This window comes from Nuphar pumila, chromosome 5 (assembly GCF_984573655.1).
Source record: "Nuphar pumila chromosome 5, dmNupPumi1.hap1.1, whole genome shotgun sequence".
In the NCBI taxonomy this organism is placed as follows: Eukaryota; Viridiplantae; Streptophyta; class Magnoliopsida; order Nymphaeales; family Nymphaeaceae; genus Nuphar; species Nuphar pumila.
Genome location: NC_143253.1, coordinates 19,772,372 through 19,790,204, shown reverse-complemented (window position 1 = coordinate 19,790,204; position 17,833 = coordinate 19,772,372). Strand labels below are relative to the sequence as shown.

General features: G+C 37.1%; 1 protein-coding gene across 2 annotated transcripts in view; it reads right to left on the bottom strand.

The window, feature by feature from the left end:
* Positions 1 to 5,445: 5,445 nt before the first annotated feature.
* NIAP (Major facilitator superfamily protein) overlaps positions 5,446 to 17,833 on the bottom strand; it is a 29,815-nt gene continuing 17,427 nt past the window's right edge. For both annotated transcript variants that reach the window (XM_090005762.1, XM_090005763.1), the window contains exons 3-6: positions 10,790 to 11,027; positions 8,448 to 8,979; positions 8,112 to 8,314; positions 5,446 to 5,902 (exon numbers count right to left, since the gene is read on the bottom strand). In XM_090005762.1, the coding sequence (XP_089861888.1) occupies positions 5,684 to 5,902; positions 8,112 to 8,314; positions 8,448 to 8,979; positions 10,790 to 11,027 (1,192 nt within the window). In that variant the 3' untranslated portion in view covers positions 5,446 to 5,683. The remainder of the gene's footprint in view (positions 5,903 to 8,111; positions 8,315 to 8,447; positions 8,980 to 10,789; positions 11,028 to 17,833) is intronic.

The window sequence follows — 17,833 nt, the reverse complement described above, 5'->3', positions numbered from 1 at the left end:
TGTTTCATTTAGCACTGTGTCTATTTTGTAGGTTTTCATTTTATATATATATATATATGACCATACAAATGTGATCTATATGTTTGTTTTTGTAGGAATCAGTTTTTGGAGCATTTGATTTTGATGCATAAATATGTTTTTATAAAGTTTTGAAAATCAATGACTTAAATTTTCATAAAATTTTGAGTCTTCAAATAACAATTTTTTTCATAAAAAAATGCGTGATCTAAGTGCTGATTTTTATTAAATCAACCATGCCGAACACATCTATGGGGTTGAAATTTTGAAAAAAAATGCAGAAAATCCAATGACATGTTTTATTTAGCTTAACATTAGATGAATTCAATCCTAATTAAAATATTCTTAAAAGAATGATATTTTTGAATTCTTTTTTTGATAGATTCCTATTCATTTTTTTGAAAAAGGTGTTTTGACTTTTCAATTCTGGCAAAGTTCAAGATTTATAATACCCAAAAAAGTAATCACATTTTCAAAAATATCATTTTCTAAAGAAATTTTAGTAATTTTAATAAGGTTGAATTCATATATTTATATAATACTAGGTTGCATTATATTAAGAATTCACCATTAGTTTACCTGCATAGAACTGAGAAATAGCTCTGTAGGCTATATGGGGTCGGTCTTGGATGATGAGTTCCAGTCTTTCTAGCCTTGATATGGCCTGTATGATTCAAGTCATGCCGGATGGCTAATGCATTATTTTAGAGCTAATTTGAGCAACACTTGTACATTTGCTGAGAAACATCTCAAACACCTGATGTGTCTGTTTGGGAAAATGGTGTTGGAAAGCGTAGACACATATATTGTGTTAGTAATGAGCTGACTTAACTAGCATTTAGGAGGGTAGTACGAATGGGGTTAGGGTTGTGGACCATTGTATTCTGAGCACAAGAACTGGCTTTGTTAGCACATGAAAGTCCAAATGAAACATCTTCCCTTGCATTTCCAACTAATCAGTTCCTCACTCTTGAGCTTTTGCCCATCACAACCAACTTTCAACATAGGTTGGGACCACATGGTTCCTCGGTTACAGATGAAATTGTGAGTCGAGCCTGTATCAATGAGATGAAATCAGTGCCTTTTTTACCTTGCCTTACACCCGCACTGACCGTAGTACCGTCGTAATGAATGGCTCACACTGACGTTTCTAGTGTTCCCTCGCTTAACGTCACACTGCATCTCTTCTCTGGTTACATCATTTCCATTTTCCTCTACTACATACATGTACAAACATTTATATGCTGGATTCCATTTCTCTTTGTAATTTTAGTACAATCTCCATTTCGGTGCTCCAACATCTGCTTGGGTGTAAGGATTTTTTATTTGCACATTGGGACTAATGTAGCCTAACACCACACCCCTGCCTCTCCCTTTGGAACTCACTACTCCTCAAGTATCGATGCTGAGGCTCTTCATTTGTTTATCTCTTTTTTGGCCTGTTCGACTGTCTGGAGCTAACCATGGTCGATTGGTTTAGTGGCTCACTTCTCTTCCACAATTCGGGTTACATCAAAACACTCCAACAAGGTCTGGGGGCGTGCAACCTGCACCTCTACATGTGTGAATGCCCCAGTGAATGCCTGTGCCTGCCAGCCACAACTCACAAGCCATGTTGCTTATGCTTTCAAATTCTGCTTAGAATTCATGAATCGTCTCCGTTCGCCTAATCTTAGAGATTGCTTTATCGAAATCCAAATAGGCCAATGGTCTTAAACAGAAAGTCAGTGCCTTCACAAATTGATCCCAAGATGGGTGTCCTAGTTGAGTCTCTAGCCTTATATAGCAATGAACTGCTTCAGCTTTTTAAGTAAATTGGTGAGAAAACCTCCTTTGGGCCACCATTAGCATTCTCATCCTTTTCTCACTATTACAATATTCTTTTTTTTTTTTCGATAAGAAATGCTGGGGTTAGGCAGGGACCCCTACCTGTATATTCAAAAAACTACTTACAGAAATATACAAAAACTACATTAAGTGTTATGGATAGGATGCCAGTCAGGTGGCTCATCCTCCCAAACACGAGTGGAATTCTGGGTTGCTAAGTGAGCTAAACAACTTCTTACTATTGTCCTAACTAGTCCGCTTGTCTGGTAGGAGCAGCTACTGCACTTCACCTTGTGTTGGGACGTTGCAGGTTCAAAACCCAATGGTATAGTTGTATAACTACTGCTAGGAGTCTGCCTAACTCCAGCTTGCCTTTCGATAAAGAGAAAAACACTAGCCGGACCCTAATGACCCTCAGACATCTCAACTACCTACTGTGATAAAAAAGAGTGAACTAGAGTGGCCTGCACCAACTCCAATTGCATTCATGCTACCCTACCAGATGCTAAGTTAGCTCATTGCTAATAAGCAATGAGCACTCATCCCGGGCAATTTCTCCACCATTTTCATGCGAAACCCACTTCAGAGCACGAGGGCTGTCAGCGTACATATCACTGGATCAATCGAGAGTTAGATTGGGAGGGCATGAAGAGAGTGGTGCATGAATTTGTTGGCGAATGTGACCTGTGCCTAGGCATGAACATGAGCCGAGTCTGGGCTGTTCGAATTCGGTTCACTTCAAATTACCTGTGTTCAAGCTCAGCTCTAGCTTGAACAGCATTGTTCAGACTTGACTCAGTTCCGAGCCTGAGCTGAGCTTGACCGTTCCAAAAAGTTTTTACCAGTAAAGGGTTCTGAAAAGGTGGGATTTGATCCCCATTCTCGCAAAACGGTGCATGAATGACCCACCATTAAGCCAGATTGTTTGTTGTGTTTATTATGACCCAGAAAAACTTACACTAGAAACCTCCTAGATTATTGTACAAAGAAAAGTATATAAGGCGTGAACCTAGAACTCAGCACCTTTTGAGGAAGAAACTAACGCCCTACCCATTAAGTAAAGGATGACTTTTTGGCTTTATGTTGCAAACATATTGTATATATACTTTTATGCGAGCTTAATCGAGTTCTAGATCAAGCTCAGCTCGTTCATGCACACCGAGCCTAGACTTATGTTCAAGCTCAGCTAATTTATGTTCACTGTCGAGCTTGAACCGAGCTTGAACCGAGCTCGAGCTAGCTCGGTTCGTTGTGCATCCCTATCTGTGCCAATGCAGCAAATACGTGACCATGCTGCCCACAAGATTATTGCAGCCTCTTCCGATTCTGAAGCAAGTGGATGAAGATATTTCCGTGGACTTCCTTGAAGGGTCGCTTGTGGTAAACCAGAAATAAGTGATACTTGATGTGGTTGATTGCCTCACAAAATACACACATTTCATCGCCTTGTCTCATCCAAATCCAGCCAAGGATGTAGCTCAGATTTTTGCGGTAATGTTGCCCAACTTCATGGGACGCCTGGTTCGAGTTTAAGTGATAGAAATCCCATTTCCAAAGAGTATTTCAAACTGCAAGGCACATCTGTCGACATGAGCTTAGCCTATCACCCTCAAATGCATAGCCAACCATAAGTGTCAAACCAATACTTAGACTTAGAAGGCTACCTCTGAGCCTTCTTAGTAGACTGACCACGATGACGGTTGCAACAGATTGTGTGGGCCAAGTGGTTCTATAACACAGCCTATCATGCTTCGATTCAAATGATGACATTTCAAGCCCTCTATTGCCGACCACCACCCAGTATTCTGCACTACGTAAGTGGCACTTCACAGGCGAATTCTGTGGACACCAATTTATATAAGCATGACCAGCTCTTGCGTACACTTAAGCTCCATCTCCAAGCTGCACAAAACCAAGTGAAACATGTCTATAACAGGTGACCCGTGAAACATTTTATATAAGCATGGTCCAGACCTATCAGTTCTGCACATGTCAACTGGCGCAAGGTCAAGCTGAGCAACTTGGTTCAACATGTAGAAAACCACGTCAGAGGGGTCCCTCAAATCCCAACCGGGGTCATGGACTACATATCATGGACCAAGTGCTGAACAAAATTGTTCTTGTACAAACTCTCATAAAAGCAGTTTTCTAGATCATAGGTCATCCAAGAATCTGCAAAGGCTAGAGTAGGGCTTTCTTCCATATGCAAAGAAATATCAGCCTTCAAAAAGATGTCTGCTTTGTTGAGGATGTTGACTAAGGGCCTGTTTGGAATCTAGGAACTGGGATAAGAGTTAATGTGTTTGGCAAAAAGTTAGGTCAAACTACCACCTGGTAGTTGTTTGGAAACTGGTAGCTGGGATGAGAGTTAATGCATTTGAGATGGGAAGTGGCATTGTATTTACACTAAAGCATGGAATTAACAACTGCCACTTCCTGAAATGTCACTTCCCATCCCAGCTACTAGTTTCCAAACAGGGCCTAATAGTCTTTAGATTTTTGGGCAACTTAATTGATAGATTCCTTTTATACCCTCTATCAAAGATGGCAATCCCCCAGCTTGACTGTTCCAGAAAATAAGAATAAAAAATCTAAAAGGAACAATTTTAGTTATGTCTAATACATGACAGTTAAAGGAAAACGGATTGCAAGCTGATTATGAAAAAGCTGTCATGATATTCTACTATCTGTAAAGCATAGATTATCATTTGTCAAACTCAAGTCAACCTTATAGTTAATTATCTGGGTGCCCCTCAACAATGCTGCATGCAAAACCATGACTTGTTTTAAATTTTATGCATTTTTTGAGTAAATATATTACAGCTTCTAATTGTTACATCATATATAAATGAAATAATCACGTTTTAGTATATGGGTTCTTTGGATGACAGTTATCTGAAGATAAACGGCTTCCAGAACCTCATAGATGGGATTCTCATCACCTTGGTGGACTACACCGCCATTTTTGCTAGCATTGGAAGGGTGTAATATAGGCATGTCAAACAGACCTACCATATAATGACCTTTGAACAAAGGTTATGTTGAAGATAAACAACATCCAAGGCACCTCAACATTTGGTTAGGCCCTCAGTCATTAAAGGCTGTGTTTTGGACACCTCTGTTCTCAAAAGACAGGATATTGTCCACATATTATCAGCCCCCACCAGCAAGAGAGCGAAAAACAGAGATTGTGTTGATAACAAAAGACGTCAATTTTAGACACACTGCACTATAACCAACACTCTTCTTCTTGCCTTCCTCACACAGAACACACCAGCAAAATCTGACCATGGTGGAAAAATTTTGGGAATAAGAGAAGTCCATACCTGGATATTTGACTCCGACTGAGAGCAGAGCCCTCAACCATCTTGATTACAGAAAAAAAATATGACCACATAAGCATCCACTGGCATGTACATATTAAACTGCATGGAAGCATCTACACGATTTATCTATGCAGTCAGTGCTTCTGAGATCATACATTTTGGACGTTTTTGTATTATTCTTCAGAGTTGAAATTCTGCATCTCTCTCTCTCTCTCTCTCTCTCTCACACACACACACACACACACACACACACACACACACAAAGTTGAGTTGAATGGACCAAGGCTTTAACCTTCTTTTCTTTTCCTCTATTCATAATGAAGCTGAAGTATAGCATCACATGGGATTTAAATCCGACTCATTGTTAAGGTGGGTACCATCCAGCTATCACATTCTGATCTAAATAAAAGAAAAGAATACAAACTGAAGAAAAGAGAATGGCACCTGGACCAGAGACATGGGAACAGATAACTTATGAATACTATACATGTATTTTGGAATTAATCAATCACCTATACACTGTCATTTAATGCACACCCCTTAGTCTCCTGTGGTAAAAATAACGCAGCTAGACCTGACAAAAATATTACTATTTCGAATAAAACAATTGACAGAGTTTGGTGGCAAGCATGTAATAAAGCTACTGCCACAAGAGGGCATAGGATCCCGCCAATTCTTGCCACTGAGCTAGCAGTTCCAAAGCCAGTTGTCCTGACCACAGTTGGGTACACCTAAAGAAAGGAAACAGAAAATACAGAATTAGTAATGAAAATGACAGTAACAGTACTACTTGGAAAGATACTAATATGAAAGGGAAAATACACAGGCAAATATTAATAAACCCTGCAAGTAATGCAGGCAGAGCAGTTTTATTATAAACTATCAGAAAACAAATATGCTTGTACTTTGTAGAACGTTTCAACGCAGCAAGGAATGTCAATGAAAAGGCAAGGTCATTTTGGTCACCAATTCAAGTACAAATGAATAGGTAAAAAGAAAAACACAGCCTAGGTTACTAATTATGATATACAAACTGAACCATAAACATTATTAATCTAAAATAGTATGAAAAAACTAGTTTCAAGGCAGAGAAGTTGTTATTCTAGTGACCTACAAAAGCCAAATTAAAAATCATCATAATGTTCCATTATGAATGACAACCAAGACTATATTTCATCAATTTTGTTGAATTAAGAGAAGCATGTTGGATGCTAACATTCACCGCTTCAACTTGCAATGGAACACTCAAAGCCTCTGTGAGCCAAAATGCTGCAGTTTGTCAGCATTAACATGGTAAGCTCAAATTTGGACTGACAACTAAAGACATTTAAGATCTCCACAAAATTGTAACTCTAGCAATTATCATAAGCTACATGGAAAAAGAGCATAGTAATGGCAAACATCCTAAAAAAAAAGTAAAAATTACCAGATATAATTTATGTAAGGGCACCGTTGCTATAAAAAAACCAGAATCAAGATCCCATGTTTCCACAGATTTATTTTTCCATCCCCCGAGGGAGAAATGAATTACCATATTTTATCCTTTTTTTCAGTTTATTCCTGAAAATTGAACAAGCCCACAGCATCCCATGGCTATCCAGATGGGAGAAAAGGATCATCCACCGGAAATCAAATCAGCAGCTTTGGTTGTGGATGGTCAGCCCCAGTCAACAGTAGGCCATCTTCTACTTTCAGCCAGCAAGGCACCTTAACCCTATTGGATTCTCCATAGGGAAGAAAGAGGAGCTCTGACTGACTGAACCCAATGGTGGCTGCCAATGTCAGCCAGTGGATAGAGGTTGTGTTCATAAAAAAAAAGGGAAAAAGACCTCGAAGTAGGGTCTTGATAAGAAAAGAGACTTGCTGAAATTTGGTCAATATTAGGATATGCTATCATCAAGTTTGTATGTCATTAATTGTTCTTTTTTTTTGCTCTCCAGTATTGGTATGTTCTACATATTGTTTTTCCAGGATGCATGTCATAACCATGCATTTGGATAGAACAATCCTGCACAATGGTACTCTTCTTGTGGCCATGTAAGATTCCATTGTTTGACTGGACCTTGATTTGTGTAATCACCCTTATTTGTCCCAATTATTTGCTCATGCACTTGAGTGAACCTTTCAAATACTTCAAACTGGCTTTGGTCAATATATCAATTAACTGACTTTACAGCAAGATTCACTCTTGGGGTATTCAGTATCTTGAACAAAGAACCACAGAGAGAACTTGGCCTGAATGCCACTTCTATGCAAATCAAAGGAGATCAAGAAAACTAACCTACAAGCTATTGTAAATTTAGATTACTGAAGACTGAAAATAAAAAAGAAAAGACAAAATTACGAATAAATAAAACTGGAATTTATCAATCAATCATCCCCTCACAGTCTTATCTAATACCTTATTTAAAGGAAAAGAGATGAACCCTTAATTTCAACATGGATCATATGTAGATCCAAATGAGCTAGATCCAATCTCCAATTCCGGATTTCAAATCTCCAAAGTTAGATCAAGGGTCTCTTAGTTTGCATCACATTCTAATTGCATTTCAATATGTTGACCAATGTCACCTATATCGCTGATATTTTGAAAACATCGCGATTGATACGAGGTCAGCCAATATTATCGGCAATATTTTCAAACTATCACGATATTACTGTGATAATATCATGGTATTTTTGGAAAAAAACTAATTTTTTATATTTTAAGCATACATTTTCAATTTTTTTGTTTCTTTTATATTTTAAAACCTTTTAAAATTTGTTTCCTCATATTTTTGCAAGAAAAACCATGCAAGACTACTATTGTCGTATCTTGTTTCTTACTATCACTGTTAAGCATTAACATATACAACCAAATTAAAACTCATATACATAAAAGGCACACCAAACGAGAACATTGTAGCCATAACATAGAGAGAAAAAAGGTCAGTTACCAACCTCTGGGGCATAAACATAGAGGACAGTAAAGCTTCCTGAAATAAACAAGCGAGCTCCAAACAGAAGTGAAGTTGTCAAAAGCTCAGACTGGTGGAATAGCAGTGGAATAAGTAAAATACAACACATGAAAAGCATAGCGGACATTGAAAGCTTGCGACCAACCCTATCTACAACTGCTGCTGATAATAGAAGCCCAGGAATCTCTGCAGCAAGTTCCCATTCGGTTTTTAGCCACAAACTCCAGAGGAAAGCAATCTAGGTATAATGTGGCTACAAACAAATGTACCTCAAGAGAAAGAAAAGATGAAAAAAGGATCATTTCACACAAAATCTCACCTGCAAAACTTGTGACAAAAACATCTCTGTAAAGAGTATCATCCTTAGGATCAATTGCATGGAAGTTTTCTGATAAACAATTCCTGCTTGTGCTGCTCAACTCAGAGGTAAGCAAAACAAGTCCATAGTATGAAAATGCATTTCCAAAGAACACCACCCATATCAGAAGAGTTGTCCTGATTAATTTTTGTGAAAGAAGCAGATATATTGATGCTAAAGGCCCCACTTTGTCTTGTGTGTTTTCATTAGCTTTGCCTTCTATTTTTCTTACCAACAGCAAATGAGAATCTTCTGACTGGTAATTTTGCAATTCATTCATAATAATGTGATCAGACATGAGGATTCCAGATGGGAGTTTCTTCTTGTTTATAATTGCAATATTCTCCAAGATTTGAAGTGCACCAGCTGTCCTTCCTTTCATACAAAGATACCTTGGTGATTCTGGCACCATGCCATAGAATAAAAGAAGAACCAATGAGGGCAAAGAAGATAGTGCAAGCAGCCACCTCCATCCCAATGCTGGCATAATAATCTGAGAGGGGAGGGGAGGTTAGTTATTAGCCTTAGGAAACGTGAGCATAGCCAAGCACCCATGAAAATATTAAATAGAAAAATAGTGATAAACAGAGGAACACAACTAGAATATTCTGCAGAAAAGAGAAGAGAAGACGCAACAGTTGGGGCTCAATCTTGCATGATTCCCAATATGGGAGACATGCCCTATTTCTCTCTTATATATTAAATACAAACAATTTTACATGACATAAATACCCTTGATAACAGACAAATAAAATACACATCAAGGGGTAATAAAGGTAGCATGTACATAATAAAAATATGCAATGGACCCAGCATTAAAAGAGCCCGATATCCAAGATCCAAATCTGATCACGTCTCAATAGCTGCCTTCAAAAACCAAAATCTTTGATAACAAACAAATAAAATGCACATCAAGGGGTAATAAAGGTAACATGTACATAATAAAAATAAACAATGGACCAAACATTAAAAGAGCCCGATATCCAAGATCCAAATCTGATCATGTCTCAATAAATAGACCATGAAATTGATGATTAAGAGAATCAGACAGAACTCTTAAAATGCTAACTCTATCAAGAGCTATGTCACACAGGTCCAGGTGCCATATGGCAATTTCAAAACACTTGTATGCGGAGGTGCAGATACAAATCTGACTAAGTGGATATTGGCTAGATGATTCGGATTTGGAAGGAGCAAAGCTGATACAAAATCTGTTTTTTTACATGGAATTAGATTTGGATATCCATCAAATCTGGATATCCATCGGATTCAGTAGCAAAAATTCAAAACCATATCCGAATTTGATTATAGTCAGATATGGTTTTGGCTTACTGAACTCGATTAAATGGAGTTGGATTCAAACTGATATCAGATAAAATCCAATCCGTTGACATCCTTGTATGTGTGTGTATAATGCATTTACAATTACACAATTATAAGATTTTATAGGTTTTTAAGTTTTCTTTTACTTGAACAAGTTTGGGGTTGATTAAAGTTGACCAAGTCCAAAAATGGATAGACCACGTCTGAGAGTTGTTGACCTGCACCCAGCCAAGGTGCCACACCTGCATCTGCAACATGTTGCCACAGGTGCTTCAGGGTGCAAAAGCACCCATGTTACATAGATCAAGAGTAGGAAAGAAGCAGAGGCGTTTTCCTTAATGTCATTAAGATAGAAAAAAGAGCTTCAAAAGTGGATCGATAATCTAGTCTGGCAGAAGGACCAGCAAATTTGCACACAGATATCCATATTCAGTATTTCAAGCAATTAAAGAAAAGGAAACTTCCAAACTCAGGAACACCATTCCATTAAAATATATTTCAAAGAAATCCAATTTATGGAAAACTAGAAAGGGAAGTTTAAAGGGCATTGGTTACTTCAAGAGGAGAAAAGGATTTTCTTTTAGATTTCTTCCCTAAGAAGGAAACCATTTCTTTGATTTGCTGTTGACATGTTTGATTGATGTAGAGGTTTGACATATGAAAAAAAAGTAAGAGAATAGATGAAGAAAGAAGGGAAAATGGGAAGATTAAAGAAAAAAAATGATCCAGAAAAGACAAGAAAAACAAAAAGGTAAAGCAATAAATATCAGAAGAAAAAAATCCTCTGAAAAATTCAAAGGACCAAAAAACTATCATTTAAAATTTTTTAACTGCTGTCTAAGTTTATCTTCATTGAATTCATAGTTATCATAAAATGCTGAAAAAAGAAGAAGAGAATTAGTTGCACACAAACTTCAACCACGCATGCATTATATAGGACCATGTGTGAGAAGAAAAAATTAAAGGATTTAAAACCATACCCATGCTAAAGAAGCCTCCAAGATTGTGCCAAGTGTCCAAAAACCAGAAAAAACAACCATCCAAGTACCTCTGTTTGGAGCAGGAACAAATTCCAAGAACCAAGAATTAAGCACAGGGCCTCCTCCTAGCCCAATCCCAACTAAACAGCGGCAGGCAACCAGTGATATATAATTTGGGGCAAGAGCACTTAAACAACCAGCTCCACCAGTGACAAAAGCTGTGGCAAGAAACCCATTCCTAACATGTAAAAACAAATCAAGATAGGAAAAGACTAAATCAGCATAACATCCATATGCATAGTTTATAAGGAGTATTTTTTTCTCAGTTAATTGGGTGCAAAAAGGAAAAAAACAAAAAAAACATTACTACAACCCCTTCAGATAACAAAAGCTGTAAGTCAATCTCACTCCAAGCCACAAGCTTTCTGCAAATAGCAAATTACTCTTTCTTATTTCTCTCACCCATCATGCACACAATGTTAGAAACCCGACCCTAGGGAATATATATATATATATATATATATATATATATATATATATATATATATATATATATATATATATATATATATATATCGATAGGGGTATTTTGGTCTTTTCACATGTAAATATAAGTTGAGAGAAAATATCGTCATATCATAGAAACTACGAGAACTTTGCTCATCTCAAAAAATGTTCCAGAAATTTTTTGGGTTGAAGCTGCCTTAACTGCGATATATCTCATCAAATGAATGCCTTTATCCTCATTACAAAACATCCCTAATTGAAAAATTATATCAAACTTCTCCAAATTTAAAAATCTTAAGAATCTTTGCATGTAAACGTTTTGTACTTATTGATAAAATAGACAAATTATCTCCCAAGGCCATTGAATGTGCTTCTTGGTTATGCTAATAACCAAAAAGGGTATAGATGCTATGACAAGAAAAATGATAAATTACATGTCCCAATAAATGTCAACTTTCTAAAAAATGAAAGTGGTTTTGACTTTGATAAGTCTAGGGATAATTCCAAGTATTCTTTTTCGTTTGACTTATTGCCAAAGAATACCTCAGATGAAATTATGCATGATAATGATCATGATGATATGCATGTTGATAATTCAGGTGTTCCCATGAAGGGTACCCAAAATAGTGATATTCAAATTTATTTTACAAGAACTCTTGAACATCCCCCATGTGCACTTGATAGGTATTCACAAGACCAAAATCTAAGAGAATCTAGTATTAAGAAATCAAATAGATCCTCTAAACATCCTGAAAGGCTTGTGTCATATGAGACTTTTTCACCTAAATATAGAGTGGCTTTTGTATATTCACTCCTTTTATGAACCCTCAACCTACAATGAGACTAAAGAAATTTTTGAATGGATTAATGCCATGAACTTAAAACTAGGCGCCCTCAAGAAAGTCAAGACCTGAAAAATTCAACCATTACCTGTATCAAAAAGACCATAGGATGTATATGGGTCTATAAGGTCAAAACAAAAGGGATGGATCTTTAGAGATATATAAGGCCAGCTTAAATAGCCAAAGGTTATTTCCAAGAGTATAAAATAGGCTATGAAGAGACCTTTGCTCTCGTAGTTCGTATGACTAGTGCTAGAACACTCATTACCTTAGTATCTATTAGAAAATGAACTATTTACCAACTTGATATTAAGAACACTTTTTTGAATGATGACCTAAATGAGGCAGTGTACATGGATCCTCCTCCCAGTCTTGAGATCGAGAGAGGAAAAGTTTTTCGGTTAAGAAAAGCTTTGTATAGGCTTAAACAAACCCTCACAGCTTGGTATGACATGTTTAACAATGTTACGTTAAACTTAGGTTATAAATCTTGTTATACTTACACTGCTCTTTTTGTTAAATATACTGGTACTGATATTGTCATTCTTTTATTATATATTGATGATATAATCATCACAGGCAGCAACAAGAATGAAATTAAAAATATCTTTAAGAAATATTTTGATATGTCTAACCTTGGTTTTCTAAGATATTTTCTAGGTATTGAAGTGGCCTATTCACCAAGAGGATATATATTATCTCAAACGAAGCTGGTTACGAATATTATTGCTAAATCTGGAATTTCTGATTATAAGAAGGTTGATACGCCAGAAGTTGTAAATGCAAAATTAAGATTGAAAGATGAAACTCTGCTTGAAGATCCAACTCCATACCGACAGTTGATTGGATCTTTAACCTACTTATCCATCACCAGACCAAACATCTCTCATGCAATTCACTCAATCAGTTAGTTTCAGCATGCACCAACTACTGTGCATATAAGTGTTGTTCTACGAATTCTCCAATATATCAAGAATTCTATAACCAAAGGGCTATTTTTATCCTCTTCCTCTAATTGCTTATACCAACGTTGAATGGAGAGGTAATCCCAATGATAGAGTCTGAACTATGAGTCTGTGTGTTTTTAGGAGATTTTCTCATATCTCGGAGGTGTAAGAAGCAGTAAAAGGTCTTCTTGTCATCCTCTGAAGTTGAATATCAAGTCATGGCAACAACTATGAAGATTATTTGATTGAAGGGTCGTCTCAAAGATATGGGCTTAATCATCTCTAATCCTTCGAAGATGTGCTGCGACAATAAGAGTACTATCTATATTGCAAGCAACCACACCTTCCACGAGCGAACCAAGCATGTAGAGACGGACTGCCACTATCTTCGAGAAATTTTTGTGAGGGACCATTCAATTACCTTATGTAACTTAAGAATATCAGCTGATAAAATTTTTCACTAAGGCCTTCCCTTTATTGAAAGTCTATATAATATAGTGAAGCATAGTGTTATGTAAAGTAGCTTCATATAAGTTATTATGTACATACCCTATAAAGAAAGGGGCATTATAATCATTTAAGTATTTTTCCTTTATGTTATACTAAAGGGGGTCGACCCTCTATGTGTATAGGTTCCTCATTCACGATATTGAATAGAAGAACTTTTGTTCTCTCTATTTTGTTGAGCTTCCTCTAACACTAGCATCTCTTACTCTTGTTTCTTTAGATTTCCAACATGGTATCATAGCTAGAATGCAAAGGGAAGAGGAGACTTTGAACCAGGAAGACGAAGGAGAGCTTGATACAATCTGATGTCAGCTGACATCATTCTTGAAGGAATGATTGGTCTGTTCAGACCAGTTTTGGTTAGTTTGGTTTCTCCACTTGCTATATTTGATTTTAGAAGTTTTACAAATCAAACCCGGTTAGATTTGGCTTTGTTTTAGATTTTTTGTGATTTTTTCAAGATTTTCTGGATTTCTTGGAAGGTTCGGTCCAAATTTGAGAAAAACACTGAACCTGGCTCAGTTTTTGGTTTTTGGAAGATCAAATCAACTCTATTCAGTTCATTTTTTGACATAGGAGCTTAGAAAAAGTGGTTGGGACAGTTGTGTAGAGGTTTTGGACAAGTTTTGAACAAAAATTGGGGCATCAATAGCTTGCGGTAAGCCATTTTCAGAATTTTTGAGGTGTCAACCGCTCATGTTTGGCGTGTTTGTGTTGTGCCTTGGTGGATTTAACATTTCATAAGTATAAAAAGTATATTGTGCTTCTCATTTGTGTCTTGTGTCTTCCATTTGACTTGTGAAGTGCTATTCATTGCGGGTGGTATGAAGGAAAATGAAGGGATTCAAATTATCCCAGTCAAGTTAAATGGGACAAACTATATATATAATAAGCTAATTTTTTGGATGCAGTGGTTGTTGGAAAAGGATTGGGAGGCTATTTGGATGGTTTAAAGGCAAAACCTAAAGTTTTTGATGAGAATTTTGATAAGTCTATAGAAGAATGGGTAATGAACAATGCGAGAGTCAAGGCTTGGATTCTTGGGTCCATGGAACAGAGAATTTTCATGAACATTTCAAAATTCTATGAGGCAAAAGAAGCTTGAACCTATCTCAGGCAAGAGAACCAAACAAAACATTATCAACTCACTCAAGAGTTGCAAAGTATGTGTCAAGGAAGCAAGTCAATAGAAGAATTTTATTTTGATATGCTGAGGATCTAGGATGCACTTGCATCGATGGAGGGGCAAAAAAATATGAGAAATGTACAAAATATGTTTCTTGTACTTCATGCCAAACTTGTTTAGGGCTTCTTGATCAACATAGGCAGATAGACAGAGTCATTGAGTTTCTCATGGCTCTTAGACCAAAATTTGATGGGACAAGGAGTGACATTTTGCATCATTCTCACTTACTATCCATGACCTAAGTCATTACTCAATTAATTGTGGAAGAGATTAAGATAAAGTCTCTTGAATCTCTCTTCTGGGGATAATGTCATGATTGTATCTAGGCAAATGGGTGGAAGAGGAGGTGGTAGGACTAGAGGACGAGGGAAGATAGGATTTGGAGGAAGAGGTGACCTTAGCTCTGTTCACTGTTACTATTGTAAGGGTTTTGGTTATATAAAGAATTATTGCCCCATTTTCAAGAAAAAGAAAGGTAGTGCATATGCAACCTTTACTGAGAGTGAGGGTGTAATGCCAAAGGATGAGTCGTCAGGTAGTTCTGCATTGGTTGGTAGTGAAGTGATGGGTAATGGGCAACTTTAGAGACTAAAGCAAGTTCAACAGGAGATCTAGCAATTGCAACTTCTTGGTCAGCCATTGACCCTTCTTCCTCTGCCACTCCTGCATCCTCTTATAATACTGTTTTCTCAGGTATCTTAGGTCTAATAGACATTGGGGCCTCATGCCATATGACACCTCATGAGTCTCTCTTAGCTAAATGTCGTTCATGCAGTAACATTTTTTGCATTATGGATGGTTCTTCTATGTTTGTCTCCAAAGTAGGTTTGATTACTTGTGACTCTTATCCTGGTAATAAATATAATCTTTCTCAAGTTTATCATGTTCCATCCCTTACTATGAATCTTATTTTTGTGGGTCAAATTATCAAACTTAATTGTAATGTTATATTTTTTATTGGTTGTGTTGTGCATGATCAATTGTCAAGGAAGAAGATTATGATTGACAATAAGAAAGGAGATCTATACTACCTGGACAGGATTGATATGAGAGAGCATAAGGAAGTCAGAAATGGATATGGAGCTTCAGTTTTGAATGATTCTGTTTTGTGGCATCAGAGATTGGGCATATTTTCAGTTCTAGGTTGTAAAGTTTAGTGTCCTCGAAAAGTTTTGGAAAATCTAAGCTAGTTGTGTCAAATCAGAGTTACCGGAAGCGTCTATGCCTTAGGGGAAGCACGCTTTCCCTATACGCGCTTCAGAAGTGCGAAACGCGGCGCTTCCAAAATGTACGAGGAAGCGCACATTTATACCAAGAAGCACGTACCCCTTTAAAGGGAAGAGCGTACCCCCTTTAAAGAGAAGTGTGTACCCCCTTTAAAGAGGTACACGTACCCCTTTAAAGGGGTACAATTTACTTGATGGACAAGTCTGCCTCTTTTGTTAACTTTTTTTACCAAAAAAAATTGAAAGAAAGAGTTTTTTTAATAAGGGCAAAATGGAGATTTTGAAAAACTCGTGAAAAACAAAACGCAAAAGAGGGCTTTAAGGTTTCTTTTTCAAGCTTCATCCGAGTCTCCTCCTCCCTCTCTCTCTCAAGATTTGGCCACCGACCGGCGACCTCCAGAACTTCGGGTGACTTTCACCGATGTTCGGCGACCTCCACCGACCGGCGATGAGGATGTTCAGGTACGTTCTCTCCTCTCTCCATCTCTTCTCTCCACCGACCGGCGATTCACGATTTTTTCTCATGACATTCTTACGAAAACGAGCAAGAAAGCCGACACCCATCAAAACCCGCCTCTTCCCTTGTTTGATGCATCAAAACATTGTAGTTGCTTCAGTTCAGACCTTCAATGTTTTTCCATCAATCCTTAAGTCTAGTAACAACAACCTGTGACTCCACGCTCAAATGGGGTCAATGGAAATTGGTACATCAACGGGGTTGAACTTTGAAGTATATCAAGTAACAGCCAAATGTGTGAGCAATGCCTTCCAAGAGCTCTGCGCGTAATGCTCTTATCCTGTTATCTGCAACCAATGAAAATGCACCAACTGCACGTCGAAAGGCCATTTTGTAGACAATAACCCCAACCCAGCTCTTATCATGTTATCGATTAAGATGTGGATTTGTTAGCCCTCATTTTTAGAAGATTTTCTAATAAAAAATCTTGGCAATCAGTTGAGTGGTTGATTTTCTATCGATTTTCTGGTGATTTTTTGATATTGAGGTTTCTTATGTCCAGATTTGTTTTTTTGTTTAATGTAATCCAATCGGTGAGTATTTGGGTCTCAGATGGATTGTATTTTGGTCGTTTTGATGTATACCATCAGACATACATGATTTGGGTTGATATTATTCATGTTTGGCTGAGTTCTCATGATGCTTATGAAGTGGTACTAGAGGCGGTAACATGGATTTGGCTTGATGCTCTTATCGGCATTGTGAGATAAGTTCATCTCATTGTATTGATGGCTTGGATATCATCATGTATGATATTTGTGGTAGTATGGATGTGATATACTCAGTTTGGATGTGAACTTATTGTTAGTTCTCACTTACTTTTGGTGCCTATAGTTGAGTATTCATATTCATATGAAGCTAGTTGTGTGATATTTTATTGGTGTTATCGTGCCAAGTTTTAGATATATTCTGCATATTTTTTCTTGGTGTTCTATTTGTGTGCAGGGACATTAACAACAAATACAATAACTCGAATCTCCAATACTCAGCCAATTTTACAACGATGAACACTAAATTCATGTATACGATCTGACAATGCACATCAACATAAAATAAATAAAAAAAACAATAAAAATTGGGAATCATATCCCAAAATTTCTTCCAAGCCCATGCCAGACGATTTGGCAACGAAATTATGGATATCAATGCGTTAGCAAATTACAACCCGTTACAAGTATCACTTGCTTTTAGAAATTGGTTTACATGCACTTAATTCTTAACATCAAAATTGTCCACATGCAAATGGTCAAATTTATATTTATCTCATATATGCAATAATGCAAAAAATATTGTTCAACTTTTCACTGATTCC